This window comes from Camelina sativa, chromosome 13 (assembly GCF_030686135.1).
Source record: "Camelina sativa cultivar CO46 ecotype springtype chromosome 13, ASM3068613v1".
NCBI lineage: Eukaryota > Viridiplantae > Streptophyta > Magnoliopsida > Brassicales > Brassicaceae > Camelina > Camelina sativa.
This window is the reverse complement of record NC_141892.1, coordinates 23,896,957-23,916,041: the sequence shown is the minus strand read 5'-3', so window position 1 is coordinate 23,916,041 and position 19,085 is coordinate 23,896,957. Positions and strand designations below refer to the sequence as shown.

Here is a 19,085-nt window from a genome sequence, read left to right as displayed (position 1 = left end):
AAACTTTTTTTTTTTCTTCTTGATCCCTTTGTTCCTTGAAAGCTCGTGAAACTTCTTTAGGAAAAGAATTTTTTTTGTGTAATTTATATTTCCACTAAATTATGTAAGATTGGTTAACTCGTTGGTTTCAAATGTATGAAATTGAAAGTTTTAGACCGTCACCTAAGCCTAAAGACCAATATCAATGAGTAAAGTCTACTGTCTACCACTTGTATAGAACAAATTGAGTTAAAACTAAAAAAAACTAAATCAACACTTCAAAATATTTAAAGACCAATATTTTAATTGAATTTTTTAAAAAGTCTTCGTGGACTAAGTAAAAATCATATAAAGAAATGACCAGTTTGTATATTTATTAAAGACCAAAATTTTTAGTCTAATGTTGGCAACTTGGCAGTTGGCACTAGCCTGGATGAACAATGACCTTCATAAAAAAAAAAAAAAAAAAAAAAATCCAAAATTTCAAAAGCTTACATTTTTTTGACAATCTGAGATTCTCTTCTCAAAAGATCATATTTCTACAAACTCAGAGTAATTATGGGTTGCTCCATCAGTAAAGACCCAAAACCATCGAAGAAGACCATACTCGAGAAACCCTTCGTGGACATCAGAAAGCGTTACATCCTCGAGGAGCAATTGGGTAAAGGCCAATTCGGTATAACCAGAAGATGCATAGAGAAATCAACGGGTACGACTTACGCCTGCAAAACCATACTCAAGACGAACCTGAAGAAGGAAGAAAATGAACAAGACGTGAAGAGAGAGATTCGTATCATGAAACAGTTGTCTGGTCAACCAAACATAATCGAGTTCAAACGTGCTTACGAGGATAAAGAGTCGGTACATATCGTTATGGAGTTCTGTGGCGGTGGAGAGTTGTTCAAAAAGATCGAAGCTTTGTCCGATGCTGGCAAGTGTCACTCTGAGAAAGATGCTGTTGAGATCATTAGGCCTATTGTCAATGTTGTGAAGAACTGCCATTTCATGGGTGTGATGCATCGTGATTTAAAGCCTGAGAATTTCTTGTTCTCCAGTAACGGTGAGGATGCTGTGCTCAAAGCTATTGACTTTGGCTGTTCTGTCTTTATTGGAGAAGGTAAGATTCCTTTCTCTGAGTGTGTTAGTTTGGTAGGTTTTGGATCCGACTATGTTAGTTTGCATTAGTCATTTGCGAAATTTGGTGACTTTTGTTCCTTTGTACAGAGATTGGGACTCACAAACTGAGTTTAGAGGTTGATCTTTGTTATAATCATCTTAGGACTTTGCTAGAATTGGATTTGGTATGTAGATAGATGTTTTGAATCTATAATCTTTACTCTTTAGTATCAGAATCTGCGTTTGGTTGCATCAGTCATGAGAAAATTTAGTTACTTTTGTTTTAATGCATAGAGATTCGGATTTGGTTATTCTTGAACAGATTGTTTTCAGTTTTGCCAAATTAGTTACTTTGGTTCTTATTTTTCTCATATGATTGACTCAATGCATTGTTCTGAAACCAACCAAAACAGGAGAAGTATACCGGAAGCGTGTCGGGAGTGCTTACTACGTAGCTCCTGAAGTACTACAGGGAAATTACGGGAAAGAAGCAGACGTTTGGAGTGCAGGGATTATTTTGTACATCCTGCTCTGTGGCAAACCTCCCTATGAGGCCGGTAAGAACTTAAAGCTACAGGATTTGTTTCTTTTCTTGGTGTTTAGTCTGTAATTTATAGGTTTTATGTTGTGTAGAAACTGAGGAAGAGCTGCTCAAAGAGGTATTGAAAGACGCAATTGATTATGAGAGCAAACCATGGCCTTTGATATCGGTGAAGGCAAAACATCTTGTCAAAAAGATGCTTACTAAAAACCCCAAGGAACGGTTCTCTGCTGCAGATGTTCTTGGTAAGTTCCTTTATTTTCTCTTTTCTATATAGCTCTAGAGCCAATACAGATGTTCTATCTGTTTGTGATTCTAAAGAACTCAAATTTAGATGGGTGGGATTTGGGTGAGTTCCAAAAGAAGTTTCAAGAATCTAGAAGTTTCCTCAATAGAACTTTAGGAGTTAAAGGAATCTTAAAGTCTTGTTTGTTGTATATAGGACATCCATGGCTAAAAGACGGAGAAGCTTCAGATAAGCCTATTGATGGAGTTGTTTTATCCCGTTTGAAGGAGTTTCGACATATGAACAAGTTTAAGAAACTAGCTCTAAAGGTAAAGAGTGTCTCGGTTCTTTCTAATTTATGTTACATCTCATACATATCCTTGAAAATAATCTTTCATCCTATAATTGTGTATGTATGAAACATCGGTTATGATGTGTGCAATCTGCTTTTCAGGTTAGTGCAGCAAATCTATCAGAAGAGGAAATCAAAGGTCTTAAGACACTGTTCACCAACATTGATACTGACAAAAGTGGCACAATTACACTTCAAGAACTCAAAACAGGCCTGATCAGACTTGGATCTAAACTCACTAAAACCGAAGTGGAGGAACTCATGGAAGCTGTGAGTTATCATCACATCTTTTAACTTGCCATTTGCTGATCACTTGTCAAATCCAAAATCTTGAACAAACAGAGAAAAACATTTCAGGCTGATGTGGATGGTAATGGAACAATCGACATAGACGAGTTTATCTCTGCGACGATGCATAGATATAAACTGGATCGAGATGATCATTTGTACAAATTATTTCAACACTTTGACAAAGACAACGACGGGTAAGTTTCTTTCTACTTTTGCTTATCAGATGCCAATAGGAACAATGAGATGAAATTTTAAACTAAAATGTGAAATGGTTTGTCTTATACAAAAGGCACTTAACAAAGGAAGAGTTGGAGATGGCGATGAAGGAGTATGGTGTAAAAGATGAAGAAGGTAGTATCAAAGAAATCATAACCGAATTCGATACCGATAATGTAAGTTGGTCCAATCCAATACATCAAACATAAAACATTATACCTGTTTTTTGTTTTTTGAAACCTTGTAAGTGATGAACAACGTAACTCTGTGTTACAGGATGGAAAAATAAACTTTGATGAGTTCCGCACAATGATGAAAAGTGACAGCTGCCTGCAGGCATAAGGGGAACTTCTTCCAATGAATTGAATCATATGGGAGAAAACCAAAGTGAGAGAGTTAGGTTGAGCTGTCAAATCCCTATAACGGACTCATTAATTCTTTTGGTATTTGTGTTGATTGTGTTAATTATAAAGTGTGATAACTTTGTCAATATGATTCTTCTATTAATATTTGAGAACATTGGTATCAATACTAAACCTATATTAACCAACACTAAACCGGTACACATTTGATTACTCTAATATGCATACAATATGAATATTGAGATTGAATAATATCTATTTTCTAAAATTGTATATCTTTCTTCTTTTATCAAAAGTTTTTTTAATACCCATCAAAATATTTATAAAAAATCTGAACCGCTCAACATTTTTGGTTTACTTTAATTCGATTGGTATTTTTTGGTTCGGTTGACCACGATCTTAAAGTCTTAAACCTAACTAAAAAAGGAAACAAGAAACCTTATCCATCAAGAAACCACATCTCTCTGTTTCAATCAGTTCATGGCTTCTTCGAAGCATCTGTTGCGGTTTTTGCCATTTGAGCTAATAGAAGAGATACTAATCAGGACTCCGGCTGAGTCTTTGAACCGATTCAAGTGGACGTGCAAGCAATGGTACGATCTCATCACCGACAAGAGATTCATGTACAATCACTTGGATCGCTCTCCGGAACGTTTCTTAAGGATCGATGATTATCAGACGGTTCAAATCATGGATCCGGTGACCGGAATCCATAAAGATTCACCACTCCCAGACGTGTTTCGCTCTCCACATTCGTTTGATTCTATGGTTCACTGTGATGGACTCATGCTGTGTTTCGGTGGTCACCCGATTTACGATAGAGAAAGAGACATCGATCTCGCAGTTTGGAATCCGGTTACGAGTAAAATCAAACGGATCGAACCCTTGGTCTGCTACTCTAAATCTGATTACTTTGGGATTGGATACGACAATACGTGTCGCCATAACTACAAGATCTTGAGGTTTTCTGGTCCTCTGTCTTTTGATGATCCAGAACAGTGTGAGATATATGAATTCAAGTCTGATTCGTGGAGAACTCTTGATGCTAAGTTCGATTGGTATGTTGATCCTCAGTGCAAAGGTGTGTCAGTGAAGGGTAATATGTATTGGATTGCTGACACATATGTTCTAAGTTTTGATTTCACCATGGAAACGTTCAAGAACGTATGTGTTTGTCCTAGTACCCGGGAGACTAGACGATTAGGCTGTTTCAGTGGAGATAGGCTCTCTTTATTACTACAAGATATACAACATGGTGACGAAGAAGTATCAACTGAGATTGAGGTGTGGGTGACAAACAAGGTGAGTGACGGAGGTGTTTCGTTTACCAAATTTTTTAATGTCACTAGCCCTCAGCTTCCGTTGTTACAGTACCATACTGATATGGCTCGTCCGGGATACTCCATTGGAAATCACAAAATTATCATGGCATGGTGCGAAGGATATGTCAAGGAAGATGATGATAAGTGGTTTGCTTGCATCACTTTTTACCAAATTGATCAAGGTGGGATCAGAAAACAAATCGAGACAGGACTACATGGATCTGATCACTACGGTGACCCGTTTATTTGTAGCTATGTGTACGTTCCAAGTCTGATTCCGATTCCAGACTAAGAAGGTTGTTTGGTGTTCTTAAAACTCTTTTTTTTTTTTTTTTTTTTTCTTCTTTGTGTTTATTTATTGTTGATTAAGGATCATACTTCTACCGTGTATTTTGACATCAACTATGTTACTATACTGCAGATGTTATTGACATAGACTAGTTTTGTATTCTCTGTAATGATCTTCGAGGACTAAGTAAAAATCATACATATAAAGAAATGACCTGTTTGAATAATTAAATTGAAGACCAAAAATTTTAATCTAATGTTGGCACTAGCCTGGATGAACAATGACCTTTTTTTTTTTTTTGAATGTAATGTTAAATTATATTTAAAGGTAAAGACGTTTTTACAACTAGTGCAACAGTTCTTTTAGGGGTTCAAAAACAGAGTATAGAGGTTGTTCTTTAGTAATGTTTTACCATCGCTCACATTTGGACTCAAAACTGAAGCTAGAGGTAGATTTGGATTATTTAAATGTTTTAAATCTATACATTTGTCTTACACAAGTCTCTGTAGTATCAAAATCTGCGTTTGGTAGCTTCATAGAGAAAATTTGGTTACTTCTGTTTTGATTCATAGAGATTCGAATTTGGTGACTCATTGTCTTTTCTTGAACAGATTGTTTGGTTCTAACTTCTTCTGATTGACTTGATGCATTGTGTCTGAAACCTACAAAAACAGGAGAAGTATACCATGGTCGTATTGGGAGTGCTTACTACGTTTGACTCTGAGGTAGTAAGTGATAGTTACGGGAAAGAAGCAGACGTTTGGAGTGCAGGGATTATATTGTACATGTGTTAAGCTTCAATCCATCAAACTATATGAACAGTAGCTTAATCTCATAAATGTAACCATTAGTCTTTATTAAAAATCACTGTTTGATTACAACTCTCAAAAGGAAAACTCAGAATACAAAGAGATAAATATTGAAATAGTGAAAGATGAGATCAGAATCTTCAACATACTCTCAGATTCTTCTCCCCCCCCCCCCCCCCCCATACGTTAGACTCATGTCGTCTAATCCCTCACAATAATCAACATGCCCCTCTTAATCCTCCTCCAGCTTTATTTATACCATCTTATTGTTTAGCCGCCCTCAAAACCCTTCACACGTGCCTGCTGAATGACTCATCACTCTTGCAAAAGCATTACCCTTCACACGTGGAAGTGGCACCACTCTCCTGTGTCCTCCTCCTGACGTACACCCTATGTAACTTATCAACATGCTGCTCTGTTGCAAACCTCCCTATGTGGCCGGTAAAAACTTAGAGCAACTGGATTTGTTTATCCTTGGTGTTTGATCTGTACGTAGTTTATAGGTTTATGTTGTACATACATTGTAGAAACTAAAGAAGAGCTTCTCAAAGAGGTATTGAGGGACCAAATTGATTATGAGAGCAAACCATGGCCTTCAATATCTGTGATGGCAAAACATCTTGTCAAAATGATGCTTACTAAAAACCCCAAGGAACGGTTCTCTGCTGCAGATGTTCTTGCTAAGTTCCTTTATTTCTCTTTTCTAGATAGTTCTAGAGCCAACACAAACGTTCTATCTGTTTGTGATTCTAAAGAAATTAATTTAGATGGGGCCATGATTGTTAGTGTTTGGTGGGTGGGATTTAGGTGAGTTCCAAAAGAAGTTTCAAGAATCCAGAACTATGTGAATCTTGAAGTCGATACCGATAATGTAAGTTGGTCCAATCCAATACATTAGACCTGTTCTTTTGAAATCCGATAATGTAAGTTGGTCCAATCCAATACATTAATCCAATTGTTAATGTCTGGATTCTTCTGGAACAGTAGTGGTCTGAATAAGTCTAAGAAGCAGTTATTGGTTAAGGAGTGGGTTAGGAAGAATGATTTTCAGTTTGGTTGTATAGTTGAAACAAAGGTTCGGGAGGCTCGAGTTGGGAAGGCTCTACACTCTATGTTTGGTGATTGGAACCTCCTCTCCAATTATGAGTTTAGTAGGCTGGGGAGGATTTGGGTGTTAAGCTCTCCGAAAACTAAGCTACGGGTTTTGTCTAAAGGTGGTCAGGTGATTACGTGTGAAGTTCAGCTTCCGGGAATGGCTGAGGTCTTTTGGTGTTCGTTTATTTATGCTTTTAACACGGCGGAAGAGCGAGAGGGATTGTGGCAGGATCTTAAACATCAACATGATCTTGCTACAGTCCGAGGTATACCATGGCTCTTATTTGGTGACTTTAATGAGACAATAGATGTTGAGGAGCATTCCAATGGCGGTGTCTCTCCTTTTGTGACTCAAGGGATGAGAGATTTTCAGGAAGTTATTCGTTATTGTTCTTTTCCGGAACTGGCGGTTCATGGTCCTTGTTTCACTTGGACTAACAGGCGAGAAAGTGGTGTCATTTGCAAGAAGCTTGATCGAGTGCTTCAAAATGTGACCTGGTCTAATGTTTTTCCCCATTCTTACTACGTGATGGAGTCAGGAGGATGCTCAGACCATTCCTACATTGACTCTTCTTTTTGCAAGCCGAAGGGTCCTTTTAAGTTCACAAATGCAATGGCTTCTCAAATTAAGTTTTTGCCACGTGTGATAACTACTTTTTCAATGTTTGACAATAACTAAACCAATATTAAGTATTAACCAATACTAAACTGGTACACATTTGATTACTCTAATACGCAAACAATATGAATATTGAGATTTAGAGGGGATATTGAACTTAACATTTTAAATGATTTTAAAGTATTCTTAAAATCCTTTGTTATTCAATTGAACATTTTGAAAAATCTCATGAAATCCTATGTTATTCAACTAAGATTTATATAAATTTCTTTAAAATAATCTAGAATCTCTTGTTATTCAATCAATAGTTTATAAAACCAACTTTAAATCTCTTGTTATTCAAAATATCACAACTTTTTTTAGAATGCTACTTTGAATGATTCAATGAAACTTTTTTTTTTCTTTTTAGTTAATCTCTATTTTCTAAAAATTGTAGTTTTCTTCTTTTGTCAAAAGTATTTTTATAAACACATTAGAATATTAAAAAAGAAAAACTCTAAACCGCTCACATTGTTGGTTTACTTTAATTCGATTGGTATGTTTGGTTCGGTTGACCACGATATTATAGCGCTTAAAATCTTAAACCTAACTAAAAAAGGAAACAAGAAACCTTATCAATCAAGAAACCACATCTCTCTGTTTCAATCAACCTTATCAATCAAGAAACCACATCTCTCTGTTTCAATCAAGCGTCCATGGCTTCTGCGAAGCATTTGTTGCGGTTTTTGCCATTTGAGCTAATAGAAGAAATACTAATCAGGACTCCTGCCGAGTCTTTGAACCGATTCAAGTCGACGTGCAAGCAATGGTACGATCTCATCACCGACAAGAGATTCATGTACAATCACTTGGATCGCTCTCCGGAACGTTTCATAAGGATCGATGATAATCAGACGGTTCAAATCATGGATCCGTTGACCGGAATCCATAAAGATTCACCACTCCCAGACGTGATTCGCTCTCCATATTCGTTTGATTATATGGTTCACTGTGATGGACTCATGCTGTGTTTCGGCAGTGACCCGATATCGATTTACGAAGAAAGACACACCGAACTCGCCGTTTGGAATCCGGTTACGAGTCAAATCAAATGGATCGAACCGTTGGTCTGTTAGTCTGAAACTGATGATTACTTTGGGATGGGATACGACAATACGTGTCGCCATAACTACAAGATCTTGAGGTTTTCTGGTCCTCTGTCTGATGATGATCCAGAAGAGTATGAGATGTATGAATTCAGTTCTGATTCGTGGAGAAGTCTTGATGCTAAGGTCGATTTGGATGTAGATACTGATTGCAAAGGTGTGTCAGTGAAGGGTAATATGTATTGGGTTACTGATCAAAAGTTTATTCTAAGTTTTGATTTCACCATGGAAACGTTCAAGAACGTATGTGTTTGTCCTAGTACCCGGGAGACTAGACGATTAGGCTGTTTCAGTGGAGATAGGCTCTCTTTATTACTACAAGATATGCAGGATGATGAGGAAGAAGTATCAACGGAGATTGAGGTGTGGGTGACAAACAAGTTGAGTGATGGAGTTGTTTCGTTTACCAAATTTTTTAATGTCACTAGCCCTCAGCTTCCGTTGTTACATTACCATACTGATATGGCTCGTCCGGGATACTCCATTGGAAATCACAAAATTATCATGGCATGGTGCGAAGCATATGTCAAGGAAGATGATGATAAGTGGTGTGCTTGCATCACTTTTTACCAAATTGATCAAGGTGGGATCAGAAAACAAATCGAGACAGGACGACATGGATCTCACTACAGTGACCCGTTTATTTGTAGCTATGTGTACGTTCCAAGTCTGATTCCAGTTCCAGACTAAGAAGGTTGTTTGGTGTTCTTAAAACTCTTTTTTTTTTCTTCTTCTTTGTGTTCATTTATTTTTGATCAAGGATCATCCTTCTACCATGTATTTTGACATCAACTATGTTAGTTTTGGATTCTGTAATGATCTTGACAAGTTTTACGTTTTGGTACACAGTAGTATGTGTATCAGAATCACTCAAAATGGACATGTAACTATTTGACAAAAAGAATCTTACTACTTAATTTGGAAACCAATAATATAAAACTTGTCTTAATTTCTTCTGGATTGTTACAGAGGAAGTCAATGTCTCAAATAGTAAAAAAAACTAGTTATAGCAGTTGAGAATTGAGATCATTCAAGTTAAATAAACAATACAATGGGAAGTCTCTTTGCACTCTTGTCATTGTCCATCATCATCAACTGCATCTCACATCGGCTACAAGATGGCGATTCCAAGGAGCGTACCATTTCACCTGCACAATGGGAAATCTCTTTGCACTCTTGTCCTTGTCATCATCATCATCTGCATCTCACATCGGCGACAAGATGGCGAATCCGAGGAGCATACCATTTCACCTTCTCTATATGTTCCACTGTAACATCCCATCTATGACCTAAACCATGAGAACCCAAAAATATATGTCCCAGGTTATTCTCTAGTATTTACCCAAATCAAGATAAGAAATCTCATCATCACGCAGTAATATCCTAGTCTTGATTCAGAAACTGGTTTAGGAGTACCAAAACTACAATTTGAAAAACAATGCTCTTTCTTTGAGGGTTTTCAATTTTGTTCATAAACTTATTATTACCTTCGGCTCTAGCGATATCATTTAATGTTTTGGTGACATGCTCGCCCCAACTGCTCTCATCTGAGTCCTTGACATTCCCGTGCACATGGAGTACTCCTCCCTCCGGCCTGCAAGTTCCAATAACAAGTACAGAGACATGACTCAGTTCTAAAACTTGTTTCAAATTTTATGCTGTTGGTTCTTGTTATAAAGAACCAAGTTTTAAGGAGATTAGAATCACCTTAATGCCTGAATAGCTGTGACCCAGCTTCCTTCGCTACTCGGGATAAGACCAAGATTGACTCTGTCAGCTACCCCCTGAGAATCAAAATATTTGAAACGCAAAATCTATTACTTAAGTAATTTACTCGATCCAACAATTATACCATGAACCGTATTGCCTAAGATTTGATATATGGTAAGCAGTTTGGAATATCATCAACCGTACTTTAGGTGCGGTGATCCGGTTATCCCCTTCAAGAATGATACAACGCTCAGAAACAGAATTTGCTTCAAGATTACGTCGAAGAGCTTCAATAGCATGGGGATTCCACTCACAAGCATAAACTATCCTTGCTTTTGCCCTGCAAATGTAAATTAAGAATGCATTGTAGTTGCATGTGATCCAAGAAAGTAATGGCTTCTGATTGTATAAACCACGATGTCTGCTCTACTTTTTTTGGATAATGGCCTACCTCACAAGGAATGGGAGAACGAAATATCCAATTCCAGCAAACAGATCCACCACAACTTCATTTTCACAGGCCATGTTACCCATACGAAGCTTTTCTGAGAGGTTACCCCACGAGAACATGCACTTCGTAGCATCAAAAGAGTACAAGATCCCATTTTCACGGTGATCAACCCATCCATTGTCTCCCACAAGAATTTCCAATGTACTATCTCTTGTACCATTAGCTTCAACTCGTCCCTAAAAAAGACACAAAATCGATGATAAGTCTTACTGGTAAGCAAATGAAATTTGGGTAAGACAGTGGTTTGTAAAGTTCTCAGCATTGTCATAACTTGTAATAAATCAATAATGTAGATTTCGAAGTGCTTCAAGACGAATAGGTAAGATATAAAGGTTTGCACTTAAAAAAATTGGTGCAAAGATCTAAAGCAACATACTTGGCGTGCAAGGCGGTTGGCACTAAGCGATTTAGAAACAGCACACCAAACTTCATCACTGATAGATCTCCAAGCTGGATCTTTAAAGGATGTTGCAGGAAGCACAACAATATCCCCAAGCCGTTCCCATCTACCAGTAGAGAAAATACAATTACTTATCAGATGGAAGCGAAAAAAACATGCACGCAATCAGATTCTCACCATTTTAGTTCCCGACTATTATAAAATCAGCTTTCAGGAATACTTACTTCTGTGGAAGCTCATCCAAAAGCTCTTCCGGTAGGCCTTTCTGTTTAAGTACAGATGTTATATCTTCTCTCATTCTCTGTACTGGGGATTTTGCAACTTTTTTGGCTTCAAAAGATACATTAATGAGTTTTTTAGCACCATGTTCCTTCAATAGATTCAAAGCTGCTAAGCTGGATATATCCTTTAACGATAGACCCTTTATTAGGTTATCATCCTCTGACCCTTCTTTGTCTTCGCCCAAAAGCTGCTTCTCATGGAAAAGTTCAGAAAACTTTTCAGTCACAGGAAAGCATATACAAAGACCTTTTTCGTTTGAGTAAACCTTCCTCTCAAGGTCTAACCATCCGAAATTTTGAAGTATGTCTTTGCCAAACTTTGCATACTTTCTTTCTAACTGTATCACCCATGGTTGAGACAGAGACGTTTCAGTCTTCAAATCTGCATTGTTTTTATTCGATTCTATAGAAACATCTTCAGGTTGAGGAGGAACAAGATTTTCACTCATAGTCACAGATTGAACCAAGTTGATTTTCACTGGTTCACTAAACTTTGTCCCAAAAGCATAGCAAGCAGCTCCACCACCAATGACGATGAGATCATCACCAAGAACGCTGGCTGTACTTCGAACAAACAACTCTTTATTCATGAATTCCAACTTCACACTCCTCCACATTCGGTGCTTCAGATCTAGCAACGTCAACTCTTGACAATTTTGTGAGACAGGACAACCTCCGATGATACCAATAATATGCTTATAAACAAACATTGAGTGGGAAAATCTGCCATGAGGCCATTTTCCAGAAATCACTTCAAGTTTCCAATAACAGCTTTGGACATCAAAGCTGTATAGATCATTGAGTACATTTTCTCCATTGTACCCTCCAAACATGAATAACTGAGACTCATATGCAACCATAGCATGAGAGTGGCGCGCACAGGGCCATTGACCGTGTTGTTCAATTTCTTTCCACTGAAGGTCCTTTGTATCCAAAATGTGCAAAGAGGAAACTATCTTATCATTGTAGAGCCCACCAAATATGTATACTTTTGAGCCAACACTGGCTGCTGCATGCCGATGCCTGCTCAATTCAAAGGATTTGCATTTAGAAGAAAATTTGAGTAACAATTATCTGAAAAGATGTTAATACAACAAAAACATATAATCAACCAAAGAAACGAAGCAAGATAGACATCAAACTAAGTGCAATAAATAGGATTAATAGTTTCTAAAATACAGTTGAGAGCATCTCTGAGAATTTGAGGTTCATTTAACAAAATAAACAGTACATAGAAGTTTATCATTGGAAATAGGTCAAAGGTTTGTTAAAGAAATGGACACACAAAATGACATTTACCTTGGAGGAAATTCACTTCCAATACACCTCTGTGAGCTCCATTCACCCTTGGGTATATCGAGCCTCCACACATCATTCAAAATTTTCAAGGGATCAGCCCTTCCTCCAATTACAAACATAAAATCGCCAACCATTGAAGCTGTGTGGCCAAGTCGTGCTGATGGAGATTCATTGACTGCAATCAACTTTAAGGTGCCACTTGAAGGATCGAGCAACAAAGACTCGTTTCTTCGAGCATGTCTACCAAAACCTCCAAACCCACCAAACACAATAACCTCTTTTCTGTCTGTTTTATCTATCGTACAAGCTGAGTGTCCCCAAAGGTAAAGCTTCTCAACAGTTTCCCCGACTATGGATAATTTTGAGAGCAGTATGAGATCTTGCTGAAGCCCTGCCAATGATTTAGATACGGAAACTGGCTATCACGTTTAAAATTTGAAAGTTATCCTGCAAACCAAGTAGACATAACTCAAAACTCTCGACCATAGGATACACTACCTCCAGTATAAACTAAACAAGACTATAGTTAAACACTACATTACAGACTGACTGTAGCATATCCTATCTCATTGCACTACTCAAGCTATCTTACTAACACAACAATCACATAGGGATATAACAAAAACTTACCAGGATGCAAGTCTCCATTGTTGATACTTAAATCATGATCTCCAGCTAGATTCTCGTAATTATCATCTTCATCCACATCATTTGCATCTGGATTCTTGAAACCATTACTAGTCAAAGCTACACCAAACCCAACGGTTCGCTTCCTATTCGCATCCATCTTCTCATTAGCAATATCAACTAGAAACTTCACATACTCAGGTGAAACCATCAGCTTCTGTGTATCACCCAAAGGCACCTCCATTCGAATAGAACATCGTATAGCTATAATCACCCTTTTGCCATCGCCGCAAGATGTGATTCCCGACTCTCTAAACCCAGCTGAGATAGCTAGCGCCACAAGAAACTGAGCCGAACCCAAATCCTTACATTCAACAGCAATGATCAATGGCTCGAATCGGAAGACTAATTCGCTGGGCTGGTCAACTTTTGGGTCAATCTGATTTGACTTGGAAGGGAAAAGGAGAGAAATCACCAAATCCGGATCGGCTGGATCGTGCGTGATGTAGAGCCATGACCCACCACGAGCTTTCTTCTTAGTTGAATCGTTCAATTTTGGTTTGGGCTGAGAAAGGATTGAGACTCGACCTGAGCATGAACTTGTAGTGAAGTAAGATGGGTGATGGTTGATGGTTTCGAGGAGAGGGATGATGGGTTCATCGAGATAGCCTTTGGGAGATTTATCAGTCACCGATGAACGAATTGAAGCCAAGGTCGCAGCTTTCCTCTTCTCGAAATCCATCTCCTTTGAGTTTATGTGTTAAAACCCTAACCTTTAAGGTTTCATAAACCCTTAAGAGTGTGGCGCTTTAGATCCAGTGACGAAGAAGATGACTCAGTACGAAACGACATTATTTGCTGCCGTTTTAGAAGCGTTGTGTAATTTGGATTTCGTTTCGGTTATTTCCGGTTAGGTACGGCTTTCTTTACTCGGATCATAATCGACGTAACACAAGATGCGTGAGAATGGTGTATATTTCGTGACCTAACTAAGTAGTAACTAACATCAAATTTTTGTAGGTGATGAAGGTCTTTGTGTCTTATTATATATATTGAAGTTGCTTACACTTTGCACTATCAATCTATTTCTCACTTGTCTTTTTCTTTTAAAGTTTCATTTTCCAATAAAGATATCGAATTCGATGGATCACTATATTCATTTTACTTAAGAGTGATGGTAGTCAATCCAAGTTAGACTGCTCCCTGTGTTGATATTGTAATCTTTGTTCGATTGAGATTTTCTAAATTATCAGTCGAGCAAAAGGTTCATATTAATACGGGACAGATTTAACGTGGATTGTCTCTATTAGCCCTAAATATGATTAAAGATTCTTTCCATCAGGTACGGTATGCATCGAAGGTTGATTTGATTCTTACTTAAAATAAATAAATAGAATGTTATTAGATTGTCGGTTGTAATTTATGGCGATGAATTATTGAGTTTGTCCACATCCATAAGAAACTGAGCTTAGTAGTAATAATAAAAGATAAAAAGAATGTTTGGTGATGGAAAGAGGACAAAACGTAAGACTAAAATCTTGTTCATAGCAAGGTTGAGAATTTTTGTGGTTTCTATGATCATATTAAGCATATTCCAAGTGCTGGCTAAAAAAGAGAAGCATATTCTAAATATGCATGTATTATTTCGGTTTCAATTGTAGTTTGACAAAAGTAAAAATAAAAAAAATTCTATGTGTTGACTACCATGTATTAATTGTTTCGGTTTCAATTGTAGCCAGAATTTTATTTTGATGAAAGTTGATTTTTTAAAAAAATATATATATATTTAATTTGATGAATAAAATTTTATAAATTTCTATGTGTTGTATATAATTTAATTATTTCAATGTAATATGCTTATTGAAATATTCTGGATTTTGAAGCAATTAACAAAATCAAACCAGATAAAACTTCCACTTGTAAGGAAATCTGATTGGTATATATGTTTTGTAATTGAACCAATTACACCATACCAAATCACACTAAACCAATCCGAATAACACTAATTTCTATCCTTTCTTAATTAAATCAGATATTTTCAAAATCAAAACTCATAACGCATAACATTGGTTGGCTGGTAAACAAAGAACTAGATATAACCCACACACACACAAAAATGGGAATTTTTTTATGAAGATCTCGAACTATCCACTAATACAACGCCATGTCAACAAAGAGGATCCCACCATTGGGCAGACAGACTCCAAAGACTCAAAGGCTAAAAACCTTATCTCCAAACCCAATCTCATTACCTTGGCTTCCCTCCACTCAAATCTCTTCCTCTCTTCTTTCTTCTTCTTCTTCTTTCATACAATCAGAAGAAACAGAGATAAGGTTAAGCGAAAACAACAAAACAAAAGAAGAAGAATAAGAAAAACAAAACCTTCTCTCTCAGAATCAAGAACAATGGCTTGCTCTAATCTAACAACAATGTGGGTTTCATCAAAACCATCTCTTTCTGATTCCTCTTCCTTATCTTTCCGATCTGTTCTCAACCCACTTCTCCTCCCTAACCACACTACCTCTCCTCCTTCGAGATCTTCCTCTGTTTCACCAATCCAATCGTCTCTTCGTGAGCTCCGAGACCGTATCGATTCCGTCAAGAACACTCAGAAGATCACCGAAGCTATGAAGCTTGTCGCTGCTGCTAAAGTCAGGAGAGCTCAAGAAGCTGTCGTTAACGGACGACCATTCTCTGAAACCCTAGTTGAGGTTCTTTACAACATCAACGAACAGCTTCAAACCGATGATGTCGATGTGCCTTTAACCAAGGTCAGACCGGTTAAGAAAGTGGCACTCGTTGTCGTAACCGGTGATCGTGGATTGTGCGGTGGATTCAACAACTTCATCATTAAGAAAGCAGAGGCGAGGATCAAAGAGCTTAAAGGTCTTGGTCTTGATTACATAGTCATTAGCGTGGGCAAGAAGGGAAACTCGTATTTCCTCCGTCGTCCGTACATCCCCGTCGACAAGTTCCTCGAAGCCGGAACTTTACCGACGGCCAAAGAAGCTCAAGCTGTGGCTGATGATGTCTTCTCTCTGTTTATAAGTGAAGAAGTCGACAAAGTCGAGCTCTTGTACACAAAGTTTGTGTCTTTGGTCAAGTCAGAACCCGTGATCCACACGCTACTGCCTCTATCGCCTAAAGGAGAGATCTGTGACATTAATGGGAACTGTGTTGATGCTGCGGAAGATGAGTTGTTCAGGTTAACGACGAAAGAAGGGAAACTGACTGTTGAAAGAGAGACTTTTAGGACACCAACCGCTGATTTCTCTCCCATCTTGCAATTCGAGCAAGACCCTGTTCAGATTCTTGATGCTTTGTTGCCTCTGTACCTTAACAGTCAGATTCTTAGGGCTTTGCAGGAGTCGTTGGCTAGTGAGCTTGCAGCTAGAATGAGTGCAATGAGCAGTGCTTCGGACAATGCATCGGATCTTAAGAAATCGCTTTCTATGGTGTATAATAGAAAGCGTCAAGCTAAGATTACTGGAGAGATTCTTGAGATTGTTGCTGGAGCTAATGCACAGGTTTGATTTGTTTGGAACTGTCAAACTCTTTTTTAATTCTCGTTATCGTTTGTATAATGTATAATGGTAATCTCTAGAACAACTCCTTATAATCTTTTTTTTCTTCATATAATCATGCAATTACAAACAAAGTGCGAGGTTGTATCTATTTTGGCCTTTCATTGGATAAATTGATGGAAATCTTTGTTGAATATTTTGTGGATGATGAGCCTTTTTGTAGAATCCTTTTGAAGGAATAAGATTTGTTTTTTTCTTGTTAGTTGAATCCTATTCAATTGCTGTTATGAAGGATCTTATCTTAGTTAGGCATAACAATGCATCATTCTTGGCTTTATGATTCAACTTTAACCAAAGGAGCTATCTTATAAGCAAGAAATTGATATGGGAGAAGCTGACCACTTAGGTGGACAAAGAGCAATGGGGATCCTAATATAAGTATGGTTTGTGTCAATTACATACTTGTATCATAAAGGAAGAAAAGCAAACGACAAAAAAGAAGAAGCTAAGAAAGATGCATAATCAAGAATAACTATGGCTATTGCTTTCTCATACTCATCTGCAACTCGAAGCTCCCGAGTAAGCCCTTTGGGCAATATATCTGTACATACACAACCAATTTAGAGAACCGTAAGAAGAAAAAGGAGACGACGTAAATCTGATACATGTTTACATAGATAGCACATAGAGTCCCCATGCCACGTTAAACGTGAAGAGAGCTGGAGGAAGCAAAGCCATTTTAAGTTTTAACTAAGTATATATATGGAGAAGCATTCACCAAAATTTAATAACAACTTGAGAAAGTTTTGAACCAAAAGCCCTGCAACAACACCCTGAATTTGACAATCAAACAAGAGTCATATAATATAAAAAGCTTTGAACGGAAAAAAAAAAACAAAATTGAGATTGAAAGAGGAAATATATATATTTTTTCTTGTTAAATTTTATACAAATAAAAAAAAGGTTCACATTTTACAATGAAACCCCAAAAAACCAAAACCTAGCTCTTTAGCAGAGAGAGAGCACCGGGAACATTTTACTTACTACATAATATGAGCTTTGCCACACTTAAAGTGGGCTAGTGATACAACCGAAATAATAGCCAAGGAGAGAGATTCCGGAAGCTGGGTCCTTCGACGAGAAAGAGATTAGGCGGTTCCGCATCGTGCAACCTATTAGAGTCTTAGTAGCTGCGAGAGAACGAGATTCCGTTGAGAAGACCCTACGGTTTCGTTCCTTCCAGATTTCATATATCACCGTTTGCAACAAGAGCTTAAGGATCTTACTTGCGAAGGCAGGAGGAGAAGATTGGACATTAAGCACCTAGGAGAATGCACTTACTAGTGAAACCAGAGGGTTAGGCAAGATTCTCGCCGCTAGAGAAACCCACAGGGCCGTAGAATATTCACATTCGAAGAAGAGATGGTGATGAGACTCCAACCCGGAAGTCCAGAGAACACAAGTTGCAGGAACAGTTAACCCCCACCGAGTTAACCTATCTCTCGTGTTCAACCGTCCTTGAGCAGCCAGCCAATGGAAAAATGAGAACTTTGGTACCACCTCCTTAAACCAGACACTTTTAAACCAAGGCACTGAGGGAGAGCTCTCCCGAGTTTGTAACCAAGTCCCTTTTGATGAGAACTTCTCAGCAAACGAACCTGAGGGTTGCCTCCATTGGTAGTGATCAGGACCCCCGAGAGGGAGATGGCGGTTGCATAGCCAAGAGACAGATTTGCAACTGTTCTGCTTGGTGAGACCTTGCATTAGGCATGCACCACTGTCCATTGCGAGTAGCCTCCCAAACCTTAGCCCATTTGGGGATACGAAGCTTCCTTGGTCCCAACTCACCAAAGAGATCAATTAGGGGACCTAGACACGTCCATGAATCAATCCAAAATAGAGCCTTAAGCCCATCACGAACCTGGAAACGGAACAATCTCTTGAAAGTAGATTTGAGTTCAATCATCTTCCTTATGCTCCAGGACAAACGCGAAGAACTCTCCATTAACCAGTAGTTTCTGCGGTCGAAAACATTAAAGTCCAGCCACCTGACCCAAAGGGAACCAGACCTGGTGAAAAGGTGCCACACCTGCTTCAGTCTGAACATTGTTGCGAATTCTTCAAGGGAGCAGATGCCCAGACCTCCCTCTTGTTTGGTTTTACAGAGGTCCGACCATGCTACTCGTGCACCTCTTGCTGAGGAGGTTGCGTTTTTCCAGAGGAATGTCGCACAGAGGGAGTCAATCTTCTGGTAAAGACCCTTTGGAAGGACAAACACTTGGCTCCAGAAATTTATTTTGCCATAAATAACAAAAACAATAGGGGAATTTTCCCTGCATATGATAAATACTTGGCGGTCGAAGAATGCAA

At 38.1% G+C, this 19,085-nt stretch overlaps 3 protein-coding genes and 2 pseudogenes across 3 annotated transcripts; 4 read left to right on the top strand and 1 right to left on the bottom strand.

Annotated features, from left to right (window-relative positions):
• Positions 1-357: 357 nt before the first annotated feature.
• LOC104737318 (calcium-dependent protein kinase 31) lies at positions 358-3,250 on the top strand. Its single transcript, XM_010457461.3, has 8 exons — positions 358-1,096; positions 1,509-1,652; positions 1,729-1,881; positions 2,079-2,191; positions 2,317-2,484; positions 2,572-2,699; positions 2,795-2,897; positions 2,998-3,250. Exons 1-8 carry the CDS (start codon positions 538-540, stop codon positions 3,061-3,063), a joined length of 1,434 nt encoding a protein of 477 aa, XP_010455763.2. The 5' UTR covers positions 358-537; the 3' UTR covers positions 3,064-3,250.
• A 313-nt stretch (positions 3,251-3,563) lies between these two features.
• LOC104737315 (putative F-box only protein 15 pseudogene) lies at positions 3,564-4,697 on the top strand (annotated as a pseudogene).
• A 3,215-nt stretch (positions 4,698-7,912) lies between these two features.
• On the top strand, positions 7,913-9,052 carry LOC104737314 (putative F-box only protein 15 pseudogene; annotated as a pseudogene).
• Positions 9,053-9,279: 227 nt separating this feature from the next.
• Positions 9,280-14,212, bottom strand: LOC147929910 (tRNA wybutosine-synthesizing protein 2/3/4). Its single transcript, XM_087481829.1, has 9 exons — positions 13,194-14,212; positions 12,564-12,954; positions 11,208-12,287; positions 10,960-11,089; positions 10,524-10,759; positions 10,277-10,412; positions 10,070-10,146; positions 9,850-9,956; positions 9,280-9,651 (listed from the first exon to the last, which is right to left on the bottom strand). Exons 1-9 carry the CDS (start codon positions 13,930-13,932, stop codon positions 9,557-9,559), a joined length of 2,991 nt encoding a protein of 996 aa, XP_087337955.1. The 5' UTR covers positions 13,933-14,212; the 3' UTR covers positions 9,280-9,556.
• Positions 14,213-15,325: 1,113 nt separating this feature from the next.
• Positions 15,326-16,909, top strand: LOC104737311 (ATP synthase gamma chain 1, chloroplastic). Its single transcript, XM_010457454.3, has one exon. It carries the CDS (start codon positions 15,597-15,599, stop codon positions 16,722-16,724), a length of 1,128 nt encoding a protein of 375 aa, XP_010455756.1. The 5' UTR covers positions 15,326-15,596; the 3' UTR covers positions 16,725-16,909.
• Positions 16,910-19,085: the final 2,176 nt, after the last annotated feature.

What these genes read in the sequence shown, in the direction of transcription:
- LOC104737318 (XM_010457461.3), top strand. Translation starts at nt 538, where the DNA reads ATGGGTTGCTCCATCAGTAAAGACCCAAAACCATCGAAGAAGACCATA. An exon ending in TTTGACAAAGACAACGACGG is followed by an intron (nt 2,700 to 2,794) that starts GTAAGTTTCTTT and finishes CTTATACAAAAG; the next exon opens with GCACTTAACAAAGGAAGAGT. An exon ending in CCGAATTCGATACCGATAAT is followed by an intron (nt 2,898 to 2,997) that starts GTAAGTTGGTCC and finishes TCTGTGTTACAG; the next exon opens with GATGGAAAAATAAACTTTGA.
- LOC147929910 (XM_087481829.1), bottom strand. Translation starts at nt 13,932, where the DNA reads ATGGATTTCGAGAAGAGGAAAGCTGCGACCTTGGCTTCAATTCGTTCA. An exon ending in CCAACCGCCTTGCACGCCAA is followed by an intron (nt 10,760 to 10,959) that starts GTATGTTGCTTT and finishes TGTCTTTTTTAG; the next exon opens with GGACGAGTTGAAGCTAATGG. An exon ending in TGATATCGCTAGAGCCGAAG is followed by an intron (nt 9,652 to 9,849) that starts GTAATAATAAGT and finishes CTCATGGTTTAG; the next exon opens with GTCATAGATGGGATGTTACA.
- LOC104737311 (XM_010457454.3), top strand. Translation starts at nt 15,597, where the DNA reads ATGGCTTGCTCTAATCTAACAACAATGTGGGTTTCATCAAAACCATCT.